Here is a 15,934-nt window from a genome sequence, read left to right on the forward strand (position 1 = left end):
GGCTACAGTATTCTGTGTATCAACAGTGCTTACCCAGTATCTCCATCTGAGCCCTGGTCTACACTACGGGGTTGGGTCAAATTTAGCCGCATTAGGTCGATTTTAAAATGAATGCGTCTACACAACCAACCTAAAGGGCTCTTAAAATCGACTTCTGTACTCCTCCCCGGTGAGGGGAGTAGTGCTAAAATCAACCTTGCTGAGTCGAATTTGAGGTAGCGCAGATGCAATTCGAGGGTATTGGCCTCTGGGAGCTATCCCAGAGTGCTCCAATGTGACCACTCTGGACAGCACTTTGAACTCCAATGCACTAGCCAGGTACACAGGAAAAGCCCCGGGAAATTTTGAATTTCATTTCTTGTTTGGTCAGCGTGGTGAGCTCAGCAGCACAAGTGACCATGCAGTCCACTCAGCGTTGCAAACGAGCTCCAGCATGGTTAGAAAGGGAGACACTGGAGCTGATTGCTGTATGGGGAGAAGCATCTGTGCAGGCCGAACTCCGATCAAAAAGAAGAAATGTGAATATATTTGCCAAAAATCACACAGGGCATGATGGAGAGAGGCTACAACAGGGACACACAGCAATGCCACGTAAAAGTTAAGGAACACAGGCAAGCCTACCAAAAGACAAAGGAGGCAAACAGTCACTCCGGGTCAGAGCCCCATACATGCCGCTTCTACAATCAGCTGCATGGCATTCTACGGGGGGACCCTACCACTACCCCACCACTGTCCATGGACACCTGCAAGGGGGGAGTCTCACCCAACAGGAAGGAGGATTTTGTGGATGAGAAAGAGGAGGAGGAGGAGGAGGAGAATGCACAGCAGGCAAGTGGTGAATCCATTCTCCCCAGCAGCCAGGACCTATCACCCTGGAGCCAATACCCTCCCAAGGCGGGATCCCTGACCCTGAAGCCAGAGAAGGCAGCTCTGGTGAGTGCACATTTGTAACTACAGTTCAGGGTTTAACAGCAATAGTGTTTAATGTTTGATTTACCCTGAAGAATTGGGATGCATTTGCGGCCAGTACAGCCACTGGAAAAGTCTGTTAACGTGTCTGGGGATGGAGCGGGAATCCTCCAGGGACATCTCCATGAAGCTCTCCTGGAGATACGCTGAAAGCCTTTGCAGAAGGTTTCTGGGGAGGGCTGCCTTATTTCGTCCTCCATGATAGGACACTTTACCGCGCCAAGCCAGTAGCAAGCAGTCTGGAATCATTCCAACACAAAGAATGGCAGCGAATGGTCCTGGGTTTTGGTTGTATTCAAGCAACATTCGGTCTTTATCTTTCTGTGTTAGCCTCAGGAGAGCGATATCATTCATGGTCACCTGGTTGAAATAGGGGAATTTTTGTAAGGGAATAGTAAAAAGACCCCATTCATGCTGGGTTGTTTGCGCTTGGCTAAAAGGGATCATCCCGGAGAATAGCCATGCGGCGCGGGGAGAGGTGAAGGGATCATCCCGGAGAATAGCCACGCGGTGGGGTGCTGGCAGGTTTGTGCTGCACATCCACCTGAAAACTGCAGCCTCCCCTTTTAAATGTGAAACCCAACCGGCATTGTTTGCTATGGGAAAGGATGGCGCTGCAGTTTGAAACCATTCCCACATGGTATGAAGGCGTAAGAAGCCAACCCTGTGTACCAAAAGGCTTACTGTGGCTGCCTGGAAACTGAATTCTGTTGCCCAGCTGTGTGTGATGTGTCACCATACTGGCAGGTGCTCAATATAAAAGGCAAAATGTGACCTTGTACCTAAAGCACATGTGCTGTCTGCTGTGAATTGCTTGATTCACTGTGAAAGAGTCTCCCTTCTGTTCTCAGAAATGTATCATCTTAAATTTTACTCTCCCTTTTTATCTCCCCCCAGGTGCAAATGTTTCTATGCTCCCCCTATCATCTCTGTCCCTGAGGTTATCACAGATTAGAAGGCAAAAAAAATGCACTCGCGATGACATGTTTTCCGAGCTCATGCAGTTGTCCCGCACTGATAGGGCACAGCTTAATGCATGGAGGCATTCAGTGGCAGAGGCCAGGAAAGCATTAAGTGAGCACGAAGAGCAGAGGCAGGAGGCGATGCTGAGGCTAATGGGGGAGCAAACGGACATGATGAGGCGTCGGTTGGAGCTGCAGGAAAGCCAACAAGAGCACAGACCCCCGCTGCATCCATTATATAACTGCCTGCCTCCCCAAGTTCCATATCCTCCTCACCCAGACACCCAAGAACGTGGGGTGGGGGTGGGGGGAGGCTCCGGCCACTCCACTCCAGAGGATGGCCCAAGCAACAGAATTCAGAGTAGCAGCCTGTGAGAGTCTGTATCCGCAAAAAAAACAGGAGTACTTGTGGCACCTTAGAGACTAACATTTATTACAGCATAAGGTTTCGTGGGCTACCGCTCACTTCATCAGATGCATAGAATGGAACATAAAGTAAGAAGATAGATATAGACACACACACACACACACACACACACACGGTGGAAGTTGCCATACAAATTGTGAGAAGCTAATTAGTTAAGATGAGCTATTATGAGCAGGAGAAAAAAAAAAAACTTTTGTAGTGATAATCAAGATGGCCCATTTAGACAGTTGACAAGCAGGTGTGAGGATATTTAACATGGGGAAATAGATTCAATATGTGTAATGACCCAGCCACTCCCAGTCTCTATTCAAACCCAAGTTAATGGTATCTAGTTGGCAAATTAATTCAAGCTCAGCAGTCTCTCATTGGAGTCTGTTTTTGAAGCTTTTCTGTTGCAAAATTGCCACCTTTAAATCTTTTACTGAGTGGCCAGAGAGGTTGAAGTGTTCTCCTGCCGGTTTTTGAATGTTATGATTCCTGATGTCAGATTTGTGTCCATTTATTCTTTTGCATAGAGACTGTCTGGTTTGGCCAATGTACATGGCAGAGGGGCATTGCTGGCACATGATGGCATATATCACATTGGTAGATGTGCAGGTGAACGAGCCCCTGATGGCATAGCTAATGTGATTAGGTCCAATGATGGTATCACTTGAAGAAATATGTGGACAGAGTTGGCATCGGGCTTTGTTGCAAGCATAGGTTCCCTGGGTTAGTGTTTTTGTTCTGTGGTGTGTGGTTGCTGGGGAGTATTTGCTTCAGGTTGCGGAGCTGTCTGTAAGTGAGGACTGGTCTGTCTCCCAAGATCTGTGAGAGTGAGGGATCATTTTTCAGGATAGGTTGTAAATCTGTGATGATGCGCTGGAGAGGTTTTAGTTGGGGGCTGAAGGTGACAGCTAGTGGCGTTTTGTTATTTTCTTTGTTGGGCTTGTCCTGTAGTAGGTGACTTCTGGGCAGAGGTGAAAGTAAGCTGGTACACCCCTGTATGGTGTACCGGTAAGAGCCGGTGCGCCGTGCCAGGACCGGCTTTCCGAGAGGGCAATTTAAAGCCCTGGGGTAGTAGCGGCAGGAGCCCCGGGGCCCTTTAAATCCCCAGTGTAGCCCAGCCACCGCTACCCCAGGGCTCGGGCAACAGGGCTCAGGCGGGGATTTAAAGGGCTCGGGGATTTAAGGCCCTGCCTCTTCCGGCTGAGGCCATGCCCCCTGCTCAGGACTCCGGCGTACTGGTAAGTTCTCTAACTTACCCAGAAGCAGGGGTGAAAGTATTCTTCTGGCTCTGTCAATCTGTTTCTTTACTTCAGCAGGTGGGTATTGTAGTTTTAAGAATACTTGATAGAGATCTTGTAGGTGTTTGTCTGTCTGAGGGATTGGAGCAAATGCGGTTGTATCGTAGAGCTTGGCTGTATACAATGGATCGTGTGGTGTGATCTGGGTGAAAGCTGGAGGCATGTAGATAGGAATAGCGGTCAGTAGGTTTCCGGTATAGGGTGGTGGTTATGTGACCATCGCTTATTAGCACCGTAGTGTCCAGGAAGTGGATCTCTTGTGTGGACTGGTCCAGGCTGAGGTTGATGGTGGGATGGAAATTGTTGAAAACATGGTGGAATTCCTCAAGGGCTTCTTTTCCATGGGTCCAGATAATGAAGATGTCATCAGTGTAGCGCAAGTAGAGTAGGGGCATTAGGGGACAAGAGCTGAGGAAGCGTTGTTCTAAGTCAGCCATAAAAATGTTGGCATACTGTGGGGCCATGCTGGTACCCATAGCAGTGCCGCTGATTTGAAGGTATACGTTGTCCCCAAATGTGAAATAGTGATGGGTGAGGACAGAGTCACAAAGTTCAGCCACCAGGTTTGCTGTGACATTATCGGGGATACAGTTCCTGATGGCTTGTAGTCCATCTTTGTGTGGAATGTTGGTGTAGAGGGCTTCTACATCCATAGTGGCTAAGATGTGTTTTCAGGAAGATCACCGATGGATTGTAGTTTCCTCAGGAAGTCAGTGGTGTCTTGAAGATAGCTGGGAGTGCTGGTAGCGTAGGGCCTGATGAGGGAGTCTACATAGCCAGACAATCCTGCTGTCAGGGTGCCAATGCCTGAGATGATGGAGTGTCCAGGATTTCCAGGTTTATGGATCTTGGGTAGCAGATAGACTACTCCTGATCGGAGATCTAGGGGTGTTTCTGTGCGGATTTGTTCTTGTGCTTTTTTTTTTTTTATTCAAAATGTCTTTCAGGGCAGACCTGGGGTAACCCCTGGGGATCTGTCTTAGTTTAGTGTCTCTGGCCCTGTGAGAGTTCAAACAGCAAAAAGATGAAAGATTTTCTTGTGACCTATTTTATCTTTTACATTTAACCTTTCAGTCAATGAGATGAACTCACATTGCACATAGCATTTCCAAGGTGCGATAGGGCCATTCACCAATCCTTTGTCTTGTGATGTTCCTTAATAGCCTGTTTAATCTTGATAGGCCTCCTTAATGAGCGGAGGGGAGGATTTCCTTGCTTGGGTTCACAAGTTCAGAGCAAACATTTTCAAAGTTATAAAGCAAAACGTACATGTTTCCTTATAGTACGGAATACAGACATTACAAGTGAGATTAATGCATGCAGCAACTTACAATCATTTCATAGAGTCTAAACACTAAATAAAGTCTTATTAGACTAATAACTATTTTGAACAAAACAAACAAACAAACAGCTGAGCTGGTTTGGTTTCCAGCTATGAGTCTGTGTCACAGGGTCCCAGGAGCAACCTGGACTGTGGGATCACTGAGGCCCCCAAACCCACCAACCTGGCTGCCTCTCACAATGTGATGCTGATGTCAAGCTACAAGCTTCTGAAAGGTAGGGACACATTCGACTGAGTTACATGAATGATCTCCCAGATGCTCATGAACCATCATTGCTTAAGGTTCCCTTGGGCAGTGTAAGTTCATTAAACAATTTGCCACTCCCTCAGTGTGGAATGGACATACACTAGCCTTCATAATCTGAGTTGAGATTTCCCAAGCACTTCTAACAAAACATGCTGTTTTAGGTAAAATATAAAACAGATTTATTAACTACAGAAAGACAGATTTTAAGTGATTATAAGTGGTAGGCACAGAGATCAAAGTTGGTTACTTAAGAAATAAAAATAAATCAGCCGTCTAAATTTTACAGACTAAGCAGGATTTGAATCAAGCAGTGTCTCACCTTGACAGATGATGCAAGCAGGTTAAGGTTCCTCAATACACAGGCTAAGACTACCTTCCAGCCTGGGACCAAACTTCCCCAGTTCGAAGTCTTTGTCTTTCCAAAAACAACAAGGAGTACTTGTGGCATCTTAGAGACTGTCAAGGTTCCTCCCCCACTCTGAACTCTAGGGTACAGATGTGGGGACCTGCATGAAAACCTCCTAAGCTTACTTTCACCAGCTTAGGTTAAAACTTCCCCAAGGTACAAATTAATTTTATCCTTTGTCCCTGGATCTCCACTGCCACCACCAAACTCTAACTGGGTTTGCTAGGAAACATAGTTTGGACACATCTTTCCCCCCAAAATCCTCCCAACCTTTGCACCCCACTTCCTGGGAAAGGTTTGGTAAAAATCCTCACCAATTTGCATAGGTGACCACAGACCCAAACCCTTGGATCTGAGAGCAATGAAAAAGCATTCAGTTTTCTTACAAGAAGACTTTTAATAGAAGTAAAGAAATCCCCTCTGTAAAATCAGGATGGTAGATACCTTACAGGGTAATTAGATTCAAAACATAGAGAATCCCTCTAGGCAAAACCTTAAGTTACAAAAAAGACACACAGACAGGAATAGTCATTCTATTCAGCACAGTTCTTTTCTCAGCCATTTAAAGAAATCAATCTAACACATACCTAGCTAGATTACTTACTAAAGTTCTAAGACTCCATTCCTGGTCTATCCCCAGCAAAAGCAGCATACAGACAGACATAGACCCTTTGTTTCTCTCCCTCCTCCCAGCTTTTGAAAGTATCTTGTCTCCTCATTGGTCATTTTGGTCAGGTGCCAGCGAGGTTACCTTTAGCTTCTTAACCCTTTACAGGTGAGAGGATTTTTCCTCTGGCCAGGAGGGATTTTAAAGGGGTTTACCCTTCCCTTTATATTTATGACAGAGACTAACAAATTTATTTGGGCATAAGCTTTCGTGGGCTAAAACCCACTTCATCAGATGCATCCAGGTGTTGATATGGGGGAGAGGCCAAGTGATGATGTCACTGTCTCTCTTTTTATTCCTTCTTCCAGCTGTTAGAAAAATCCTTGCTGTGATGTGGGGGTCAGTCAGTCTCCATTGGTCAAGCAGTACATACCTTCTCTAAGGAGCCTCTCGGACAGTGGATTCTTTTCTTTTTGGCCATCAACACTGTCTGGCCCTCCTTTGTTGTAACTGAAAGGCTGGCTGTGGGTGTTTCCCAACCTCACAACATATTTCAGTAGCACATACAGCAATACTTCATAACTTCACATAGAACACTACATACAATCCAACAGGATATTAATGTTTAACAGATCAAGACTTTTAAAACGATGCCTCACAAGGCATAGTTTGTACAAAACATATCATAATCATATCACAGTGGCAAAAATGGAGGTTCCAGGGTGTTTCTTTGAAGTACCGAGTGTCAACAGACTGTCAGTGCTCAGCTGATGCCTACAGACTTGACAAGAGCTGGCACCAGGTTTACCAGTGTCACAGGGGGTTCTGGTCTCTCTGAGTGGAAGTGCATACAGTAGATGCTCATTACTAGCAATATACCTGTGCCCTTTTGCTATGTTGTACTCTACATTTTAAACATATGCTCTGTTCTGCATTTGTAGTCTGCTACCATATTGTATCAAGAACTAAAAGTATCAAGTTTTATTTTTATGTTTTAAGAACAATCAGACATCAACTATGACAACAAACAAAACCTCTTGCTCTTATTTGTAAACATTTTTGTACTTGTGCTTAACTATAATACTTCGTATGCACTGTAAGTTGCCCTGGATAAGGGTACCTGCTAAGCAAATACGGGGGAGAGTCTCTGGTGCCGGGGGGGGAATGCTGGCTGAGGGGGGGTCTCTGGCAGTGGGGGAGCCTGGCTCTGGGGGTGGGTCTCTGGCGGCGGGGCGGGGGTCCTGGGTTGGGTGATCTCTGGCGCGCGGGGAGGCCCGGCTATGGGGGGGGTCCTGCGTTCGGGGGATTTTTGGCGCGCGGGGCCCAGCTATGGCGGCGCCCTGGCTGTGCAGCCGGGCCATATCCGGGGTTGCAGGGACGGACGCTGTTCCGCACCCCGCCGCAGGAGGTGCCAGGCCCAGCCGGTTGCTTGGCAACGGCCTCTCTCCCCGCCCTTGCGCTCCGGGGGTGCTTGCGGCGGGCGGGGCCGCTCGTGACTTCACTTCCCAGGGCCGGGCGGACTCCACGCCCTGGCGGTGGTATGGAGCAGGGTCTCTCCGCTATCACTCTGTACTGCACCTCCCCAGCCGGGATCGCATCCCCCGTTGCTATGGAGCAGGAGCAGGTGAGACCGGCTTCCCCAGGAGCTTAGGCACCGGCTGAGCCCTCATTCCCCGCGCCGCACAAAGGAGGGGCTGGCCTGGCCGGGCCGGGCCGGGACCGGCCACCGAACACCACCCCTGGGGGGACTGGCCGGACCCTGTTCTCTGTTCTTCCGAGGGCCAGTGAGGCAGCTGCTGCCCGCCACAGAGGCTGCCCGGCCCCTAGGGGAGCAAAGGCGGGTGGCGTGGGTCCGTAGCCACAGCCAGGGGCCTGGGAGTCAGGACTCCTGGGTTCTTTTTCCAGCGCTTCCTGTGTGTGGTCCTCAGCAAATCACCTTTCCACGGCTCCGTGGCCCGCCTGTGCCACCACAGGGTAGTGATTCCCTGCCCCACAGGGCTGGCGTGGGAGCGGAGGTCATCAATGTTTGTAAAGGTTTCAGAGTAACAGCCGTGTTAATCTGTATTCGCAAAAAGAAAAGGAGTACTTGTGGCACCTTAGAGACTAACACATTTATTTGAGCATAAGCTTTCATGAGCTCAAATAAATTGGTTAGTCTCTAAGGTGCCACAAGTACTCCTTTTCTTTTTGCGAATGTTTGTAAAGTGCTTGGAGAGTCTTGGATAGAAGATGCTACATAAGTGCACATTTGTTGTTTATTTTGATGGTAATAAAATAATAGCCTCCCAAGCTCTAGACGTTACTTGCCTCTTCCTGTGGCTTAACACAGTTGTCAAATATATATAGACACAACATTGTTTTACCTTGTAATGTATAGCTTGAAGATCCTTTCCTATGGCTTTTCCTCCCACCTTTAGAAAATTGGACCTCTTCCATAAATGATTGCTTCAGTAACTTCATGATTGATTTGAAATATGGCTGTCCACTTTTGTCAAGGCTTATTTGTAACCCTACAGGGGATGGCTCTGTAGAGTTTAATAGGTGATGGCAAGTGGTTCCTCGCAAGTGGTTGGTAGGGTTGGATTGTGGGCAAAATATGTCTCTTGGATTTTGATTTAAGTGTGAGAAGCTCAGTATTTCTCCTAGCTTACATTTTGTTTTCTTGCTTGCCAAAGCAGCGCAACCATTTACTACAATGCCTGTCATGCTTTTGCTCCCCCCCACCCCCAAATAGAACTTTAATTTGTTTTCACTCCATTTAGGTTGTGAACAAAGACTTTTTTTTGGCAAAACTAGCTAAACAGTGTAACTGGGTGGGGGTATGCAAGTGAAGTCAATGTAGTTTTTAGCTTTGGTATAATAATGACTGGCTGGTGGGATAGTGTTATCTTGTCAATTTTTTTTTAATCTCTTACAACAGGGGGCAGCAGCATTGTGGAGGTGGTGGCCCCAAGTGATACCTGATTCACAGGCCTTATCTTGCAAGCCCTCCAACATAGAATTCCCAGTGAATTCATTAAGAGTTCTGCACATGGAAGATTTTGCAGAATCCAGGCTCATGAGTAGCATTGGGGAAATTGGAAGCTTACTAGGTCTTCACCTGTGTCAGGTTTTATACTAGAATATTAATTGCTTCATTTTGTTCAGAGGGGACAGTGCTCCCTTTTTTTAAACACTTCAGACATCTGCACTGGCCCAGATTTCTTGTGTTTCACTCAGTAAATAATGCCTGTTACAAATGAGTTTGATAAATTTTAAATTAAGACAGGTTTCAGCTTTCAGCAAGTTGTGGTGCTAACTTGGCAAGTGTATTGAGATATAGCCATCTTACATATAAAGGACATTACTTCTTAAAAATAGTCGTTAACCCGACAAATTTCCTTACCTCTGCTACTAGTGACATCTGAGATGACCAAAAGTGAACATTTACGCCCCCCCAAAAAAACCTAATATGCTCTTTCACTACTCCATGCTTTGTTTACTTTTTGCATTTCACAGAGTTTCACTTTTATAGCCAGCCACTAGCTGTTTTCAGTTCTTGTGTTTTGATGGTTGCTGCCCTCAGTAGAAAACTTATTAAATTCAGTTGAAATGTTAAAAAAGATGCAAACCTCCCCCCAAAAACACCAACAACAAAAGAAAATAGGATCAATAAAGGCATTAGGAGGTAATGTGTATGGAAATATTTCTCACTAAAGCCTGCCAACTTTTTCAGTGTTCCTTTAAGCTTCCTGATCTTTGTTTCACTCTCATTTTAGATCTTTTGTCCTATACTGAGGCTTGTGTAGGTTGACAAGTTTTACCTGAAACAAAGTAAGGACATCCTTTGGTACAGAATTTTTGAGGACTTCTGATCTGAACAAGTGATGAGGCTGATGGATTGAAAAGATTTGATGCACAGCCCTGGTTTACATATTACTTTTTTCTGTTGGCATTTTTCTTTAAATGTGTGAATTGAGTACATGTGAAACTGAGGAGGCCTTGTAGCACTGTCTTAGGTCAGTCATACTATAGCAGGTGCCATGGTAGCTTACTTGCAGCTCTGCTAGAGCACCCAAGTCTTCTATTATTATATATGTGTTCCAGTAACACCTAGGAGCCAGTCACGGATCCTGACCCTATTGTGCTAGGCACTGTACAAGCCCAGAACAAAAAGCCCTGCCTAGGGTGACCAGATGTCCCGATTTTATAGGGACAGTCCCGATTTTGGGGTCTTTTTCTTATATAGGCTCCTATTACCTGCCACCCCATCCCGATTTTTCACACTTGCTGTCTGGTCACCCTATCCCTGTCGCAAATAACTTACAATCTAGTATAAGACAGGAGACAGATGGATACAGACCCAAGGAAACAATGAGGTTGTATTGGTCAGCATAATAGGCAGCAGTTTCAGTGTGTCAGGAGCCTAACCATTGTCAAGATTTGTGCAGGTGTCATATTAAAGGAGGGATTTGAAAGAGCACAATGAAGTAGCTTCATAGAGGTTTACAAGAAGCTGCTCCCAATTTTGTGGGATAGCATGGGAGAGAGCACAAAGATACTTGTTTGCAAACAAGTAAGGTGGAGAAGGCTGACAGAGCAGAGACAGGAGTTGACATCTTAATAAAGCATATGATAGATGATGGGGGCGGGGATAGGTTGAGAAGGGCCTTGAAGCTGAAGACAAATACTGTGATTTGATGGAGAAGGGGGAGCCAGTGGTTGGATGCAGAGGGTGAGGTGATATGGTCAAAGTGATGAGCTGGGAGAATGATCTTTGCCTTAGCATTCTGAATGGATATGAGTGGGGGAGGATTGCATTTGTCAAGGCTGGAGCAGAGGTCATTATAGTGATCCAGACACAAGATGATGTGAGCTTGGGTGAGAGTTTTAGCTGTGTGGATGCATAGGAAGGGGTATATGTTGAAGATCACAAGCACAAAGAATTGCCAAGTCTTTATTGCTTCTGCTATTCTGTTCTTGGGCTACTGTTCTTAGCAAACTGCTGGTTGTGTGATGCTTTTATGAAGTGCACGAATGAGATGAGACTACTAATTTCATTTTTGCTTGTGATCCAACCTAAGATTTGAGCTCAGGTATGCCAATGGAAAAGCTAGTGTAATAATCCACTGGTATATTTAGCCCCTTCAAGGTGTACTAATTTAGTCTGAGTCACACTTCCCATGTTCTTAAATTGTTTAGATACTGCTTTCTTTGAGCTATGAAGCTCTTAGGAATGGAATTTGAATAACACTAAAAGCAAACTACTGTGTTAATTAAATGTTAAGATTGTAGGATTTTTACTTTATAGATGTAGCAGTGCACAATGCTACATACATACATTTAAGGGTAGTGGAAAAGTGGAATTTAAACATAATAAATATCGAATCATTACAGTTTTACTGTAGGAGTAGCACAGACAAGTGCAGTTCCATTATTATAATTTCTATGGTGTATTGCATTGTCATTGTGTGGATATGTAACAAAGAGCTCTATTGTAATACATATACACAGGAGTTACAGTAAAGGCTACTGTGGAAACTATCTTAGAATTTACTGACTTCTGTAATTTAATGCAATGTTAAGGTTTAGATCAGGGGTGGGAAAACTACGGCCCCGGGGGCAGCATCCGGCCCTCCAGATATTTTAATCTGGCCCTCGAGCTCCCGCTGGGGAGCGGGGTCCGGGGCTTGCCCTGCTCCGGCACGCCAGCTGGGAGTGGCGTCGTGGGCTGGCCCCACTCTGCATGGCTCCCGGAAGCAGCAGCATGTCCCCCCTCTGGCTCCTATGTGTATGTTACCCAAAATTGGGTCAGCTAGTAAGCTTAGGGAGGACTAATGACCCACCAGTGTTTGGCAGAAAGCAGCTTGTTTATTATACTGATAGCTAAGCTCAAAAGAAGGGGTGGGGGAGGGTCTCACACTCACACACGCAGACTCACGCTCCCAGGACAGGCACGGCACTGGAGATGTCAGGATCCTTTAAGGTAAGTGTCCCACAGCACAGCGATGGAGGGTGCGATGAAAGTAAGTCTTCCTGGGGCACAATGGCAAACCACTGGCCAGGCGGTCTGGGCGAAGGGCCTTCACAGGAGGTACAGGCTTGTGAGTGCACTCCTGAGCACATGGCCCCTTCCCCTTTTAAGGACCTGCTCCTCATGGCCTGCTACTAGATGTGACTTGGCCATGTCTGGTTGGTCACACTCCACCTCTGACAGTGTCCATGCATTGGGTGTGTGAGCGCTGCCTAATTAGAGTCCCAGACACCTTGTCTACCTGGGAGCTGTTCAAAAGTGGGGGGGGGGAGGAGGGGAAGAGATATAACAGACCTTTTGAACATACAGGTTATACATAGCATACAGATCACTGCTGCTTCTACCACAGTGTAGGGGCAGCCAGGGGGCTTCGTATGCTGCCCTTGCCCCAAGTGCCTGAAGACAGGGCAGCGTGCAGAGTCGCCTGGCTGTGCCTCCATGTAGGAGCTGGAGAGGGGACATGTTCCTGCTTTTAGGAGCTGCTTGAGGTAAGCGCCGCCCAGAGCCTGCACCCCGACCCCCTCCTGCACCCCAATCCCCCTCCCCGCCAAACCCCTCAGTCCCAGCCTGGAACCACCTCTTGCACCCTGAACTTCTCATTTCTGATCCCACCCCAGAGCCTGCACCCCCAGCCAGAGCCTGCACCCTAACCCCCAGTTTTGTGAGCATTCATGGTCTGCCATACAATTTCCATACCCAGATGTGGCCCTTGGGCCAGAAAGTTTGCCCACCTCTGTTTTAGATGTTAAGGTAATCTTTTAACTTTAATTAAAAGAGGCCAAAATAGAAAATCTGTTTCAATAAATACTTTTTCAAATGCACCTGTTTAGTTTAATGTCTGATTCTCAAACAACTGAACAGGTTTTCTTCATTATTGAAAATAGATTACCTACGGGTTGAGAATTAGTAGGAGACCTCATTCATGAGTTGCCAGCTAGCCATTTTTATTCTAAGCATTTGTACCATTTGTAAGCACAGAGATGGGGAAAGGAGAAGAACAACAGTGGAAGAGCATCTGTGTATGTAGACTTTAGACTTACAGGGATTTACATTGTAAATTCTACTAGTTAATGTACAGCAAAACTGTTGAAAAAAATTTGATTTACTTCCTGGTGCTGCAGTGTCTTTTCAAATGACATTCATGTGGCTTTACAGATGCAGTATTTACTAGATCTCTTGTTTAAAGTAGTGGAGGGAATACATTCTTGGTAGAATCAAGTGATTTCATCCCTGACTTCATAATTGTATGGATTTGAAAGAACTGAAGCTAGTCTTGAAGTAGCACAAGACAGTGAAGTTATACAAACTAAGCACTTTCACATTAAATATTTTGACATTAGAGACAGCATTTTCATAGGTTTTGACTTATCAAAGTTAAGCTGAGATCATACAACCTGAATGTAATAGTAAAAAAATAAATTGGTTTGTCTTCTCTTCTCCCCCACTTTTTTCCTTTGTCTATTTAGACTGTAAAATCTGTGGGATAGGGACTTGTCTTGCATGTCTGTGAAGCATTTAGTACACACTGTGATTTAGAACAGAATTTCAGTCTAAATGTTGTTAAAATTTATATAATCATAGAAATGCAGGGCTTGTAAGGGACCTCGAGGTCATCTAGTCCAGCCCTTTGTGCTTAGACAGGACCAAGTATTCTTTCCTGGACCATTCCTGACAAGTATTGTCTAACCTATTCTTAAAAACCTCTAATGACAGGGATTCCAAAACATCCCTTGAAAGCCTATCCCAGTGCTTTACTATCCTTATAGTTAAGTTTTTCCTAAAATCTAACCTGTCTCCCTTGCTGCAGATTAAGCTGATTACTTCTTGTCCTACCTTCAGTGGATATGGAGAATAATTGTTGTCTTCTTTATAATAGCCCTGAGTATATTTGAACATTATCAGGTCCCCCTATAGTCGTCTTTTCTCAAGGCTAAACATGCTCAATTTTTGTAACCTTTCCTCACAGGTCAGATTTTCTAAACTTTTTATCATGTGTTGCTGTCCTCTGGACTCTCTTGAATTTGTCCACATCTTTCTTTAAGTGAGGCGCCCAGAATGGGTGCAGTACTCAGCTTGAGGCCTCACCTGTGCCAAGTAGCACAGAAGAGTTACCTCCTGTGTCTTACATACAGGTGTGTGTTACTTACTTACATAAATACTGATCAGTGCTTAAAATCCCAAAACATAGGGCACAGTCTTTTTATTCAACAGAATGTTACTGGTTAATTGTGAGGGGCTAGTTTAAGGATAACCCAAACTACACAAACTAACAGGAAGTGATGTTAGAAGGACAGGGATTTCTTATTGTGCCTTTACAGAGATAGGACAAACTTATTTATCCACAAATTTAACTTCCAGATCCTGGAATTTTGGGGAGTGGCTCTGGGCATTGGGATGCAGGATTCCAACATTTTCACTGACTATAACCCCCCCCCCCCCCCCACAACCCATTAGACTACTGCCGCTTTAATGTAATTGGTGTAAACTGTGCCACAAACATGCAAAGGAAAATTGACAACTGTTACAAACCAAATGCATAACTACTTGTTTAGCATAAGTAGTTAGAATATGTGCTCAGTGACCATTCAAGGCAGAGTGGCCCCTTAACGCATATGCAGTCATGGGAAGAAAAGAGGGAGGGTTAGTGGGTTACAGATTGTAGTAATAAACCATAAATCCAGTGTCTGTCTACTTATGCTAAACAATTTGTTCCACCTGGCATTTAGCTGTGACACTTGGAGTACCTTTCCCAGACTGGAAGAAGAGCTCAGTGTGTCTCTAAAGCTTGTCTCTCTCACCAACAGAAATTGGTCCAATAAAAGATATTACCTCACCCATCTTGAGTGTCTCATATCCTAGAACCGACACAGCTAAAATTATGCTGCATTAGCACTAATAAGCTTTATACTGCCAAGGCAGAAGAGATTTTATCTGTTCATGTTAAAGACATGAATCTTGTTTGTATCTGAAAGAATCCTCCAAACCACCTGATAGAAACTCGTCTTTTGTTCAGCCGCATTGTGACTGTAAGGATTTTTTGTTTTTTGAGCATTAGTATGGTGGTGAATTTTTCTGTTGCTAGCTTTGGTTAATATTTTAAATAACTACTTTTTTGTAGAGTAGAGGGACTCTCTCACAACATAATATGCTGGATTTTTTTTCACTGTACAGAATGTTATGTTTTCTGTAAGCCTTAATGTATGTTGACATTTTTGTGTTCCATTCATGTAATTAACAAATAGTGTTCTAAATGTCACTGCTCAATCATAGAGACAAAGTGGACCAACTCTTTACTTTACCCACCTTGTCTCTAATATCGTGGGACCAACACTGCATGCAACTGTTCAATCATATTGCTTTTTGTTGCATACTGTTCTTGTATGTTGCCCATATAGATTGCTAGCTCTTCATGTCAGAGACCTTGTCTTCCTGTCTCTAAAGGGCCTAGTATGTTCCTTCTGTTGTGAAAATGTGTCTAAAACTTACAGATCTATGCAGTCCCATTAAGTGTATGGAAACTCCTCTTCTTGCTGGCATCTTCTCTATAAGTGTTGGGATTGAGGTGTTGAATTCAGGTTGTTGAGAAATAAAAGCAGCATGAAATTCCTTTCCACTGTTTGGTGGCATGTGTGTTGGAAGATATCTGCTTAACAATTAATTCTGATGGTACCATAA

The 15,934-nt window shown here is 45.0% G+C and overlaps 1 protein-coding gene across 2 annotated transcripts in view; it reads left to right on the forward strand.

The window, feature by feature from the left end:
- Nucleotides 1–15,934, forward strand: part of LOC141989338 (signal recognition particle subunit SRP54) — a 75,296-nt gene that overhangs the window by 39,637 nt on the left and 19,725 nt on the right. The window contains exon 1 of one of the 2 annotated variants that reach the window (XM_074955855.1): nt 7,712–7,870. The exons of the other annotated variant lie outside the window; for it this stretch is intronic. Within the exon in view, the coding sequence (XP_074811956.1) occupies nt 7,787–7,870 (84 nt within the window). The 5' untranslated portion in view covers nt 7,712–7,786. Of the gene's footprint in view, nt 1–7,711; nt 7,871–15,934 lie in introns of those variants that run through there. 2 annotated transcript variants of the gene reach the window in all.

The sequence above is a fragment of the Natator depressus genome, chromosome 6, assembly GCF_965152275.1.
Source record: "Natator depressus isolate rNatDep1 chromosome 6, rNatDep2.hap1, whole genome shotgun sequence".
NCBI lineage: Eukaryota > Metazoa > Chordata > Testudines > Cheloniidae > Natator > Natator depressus.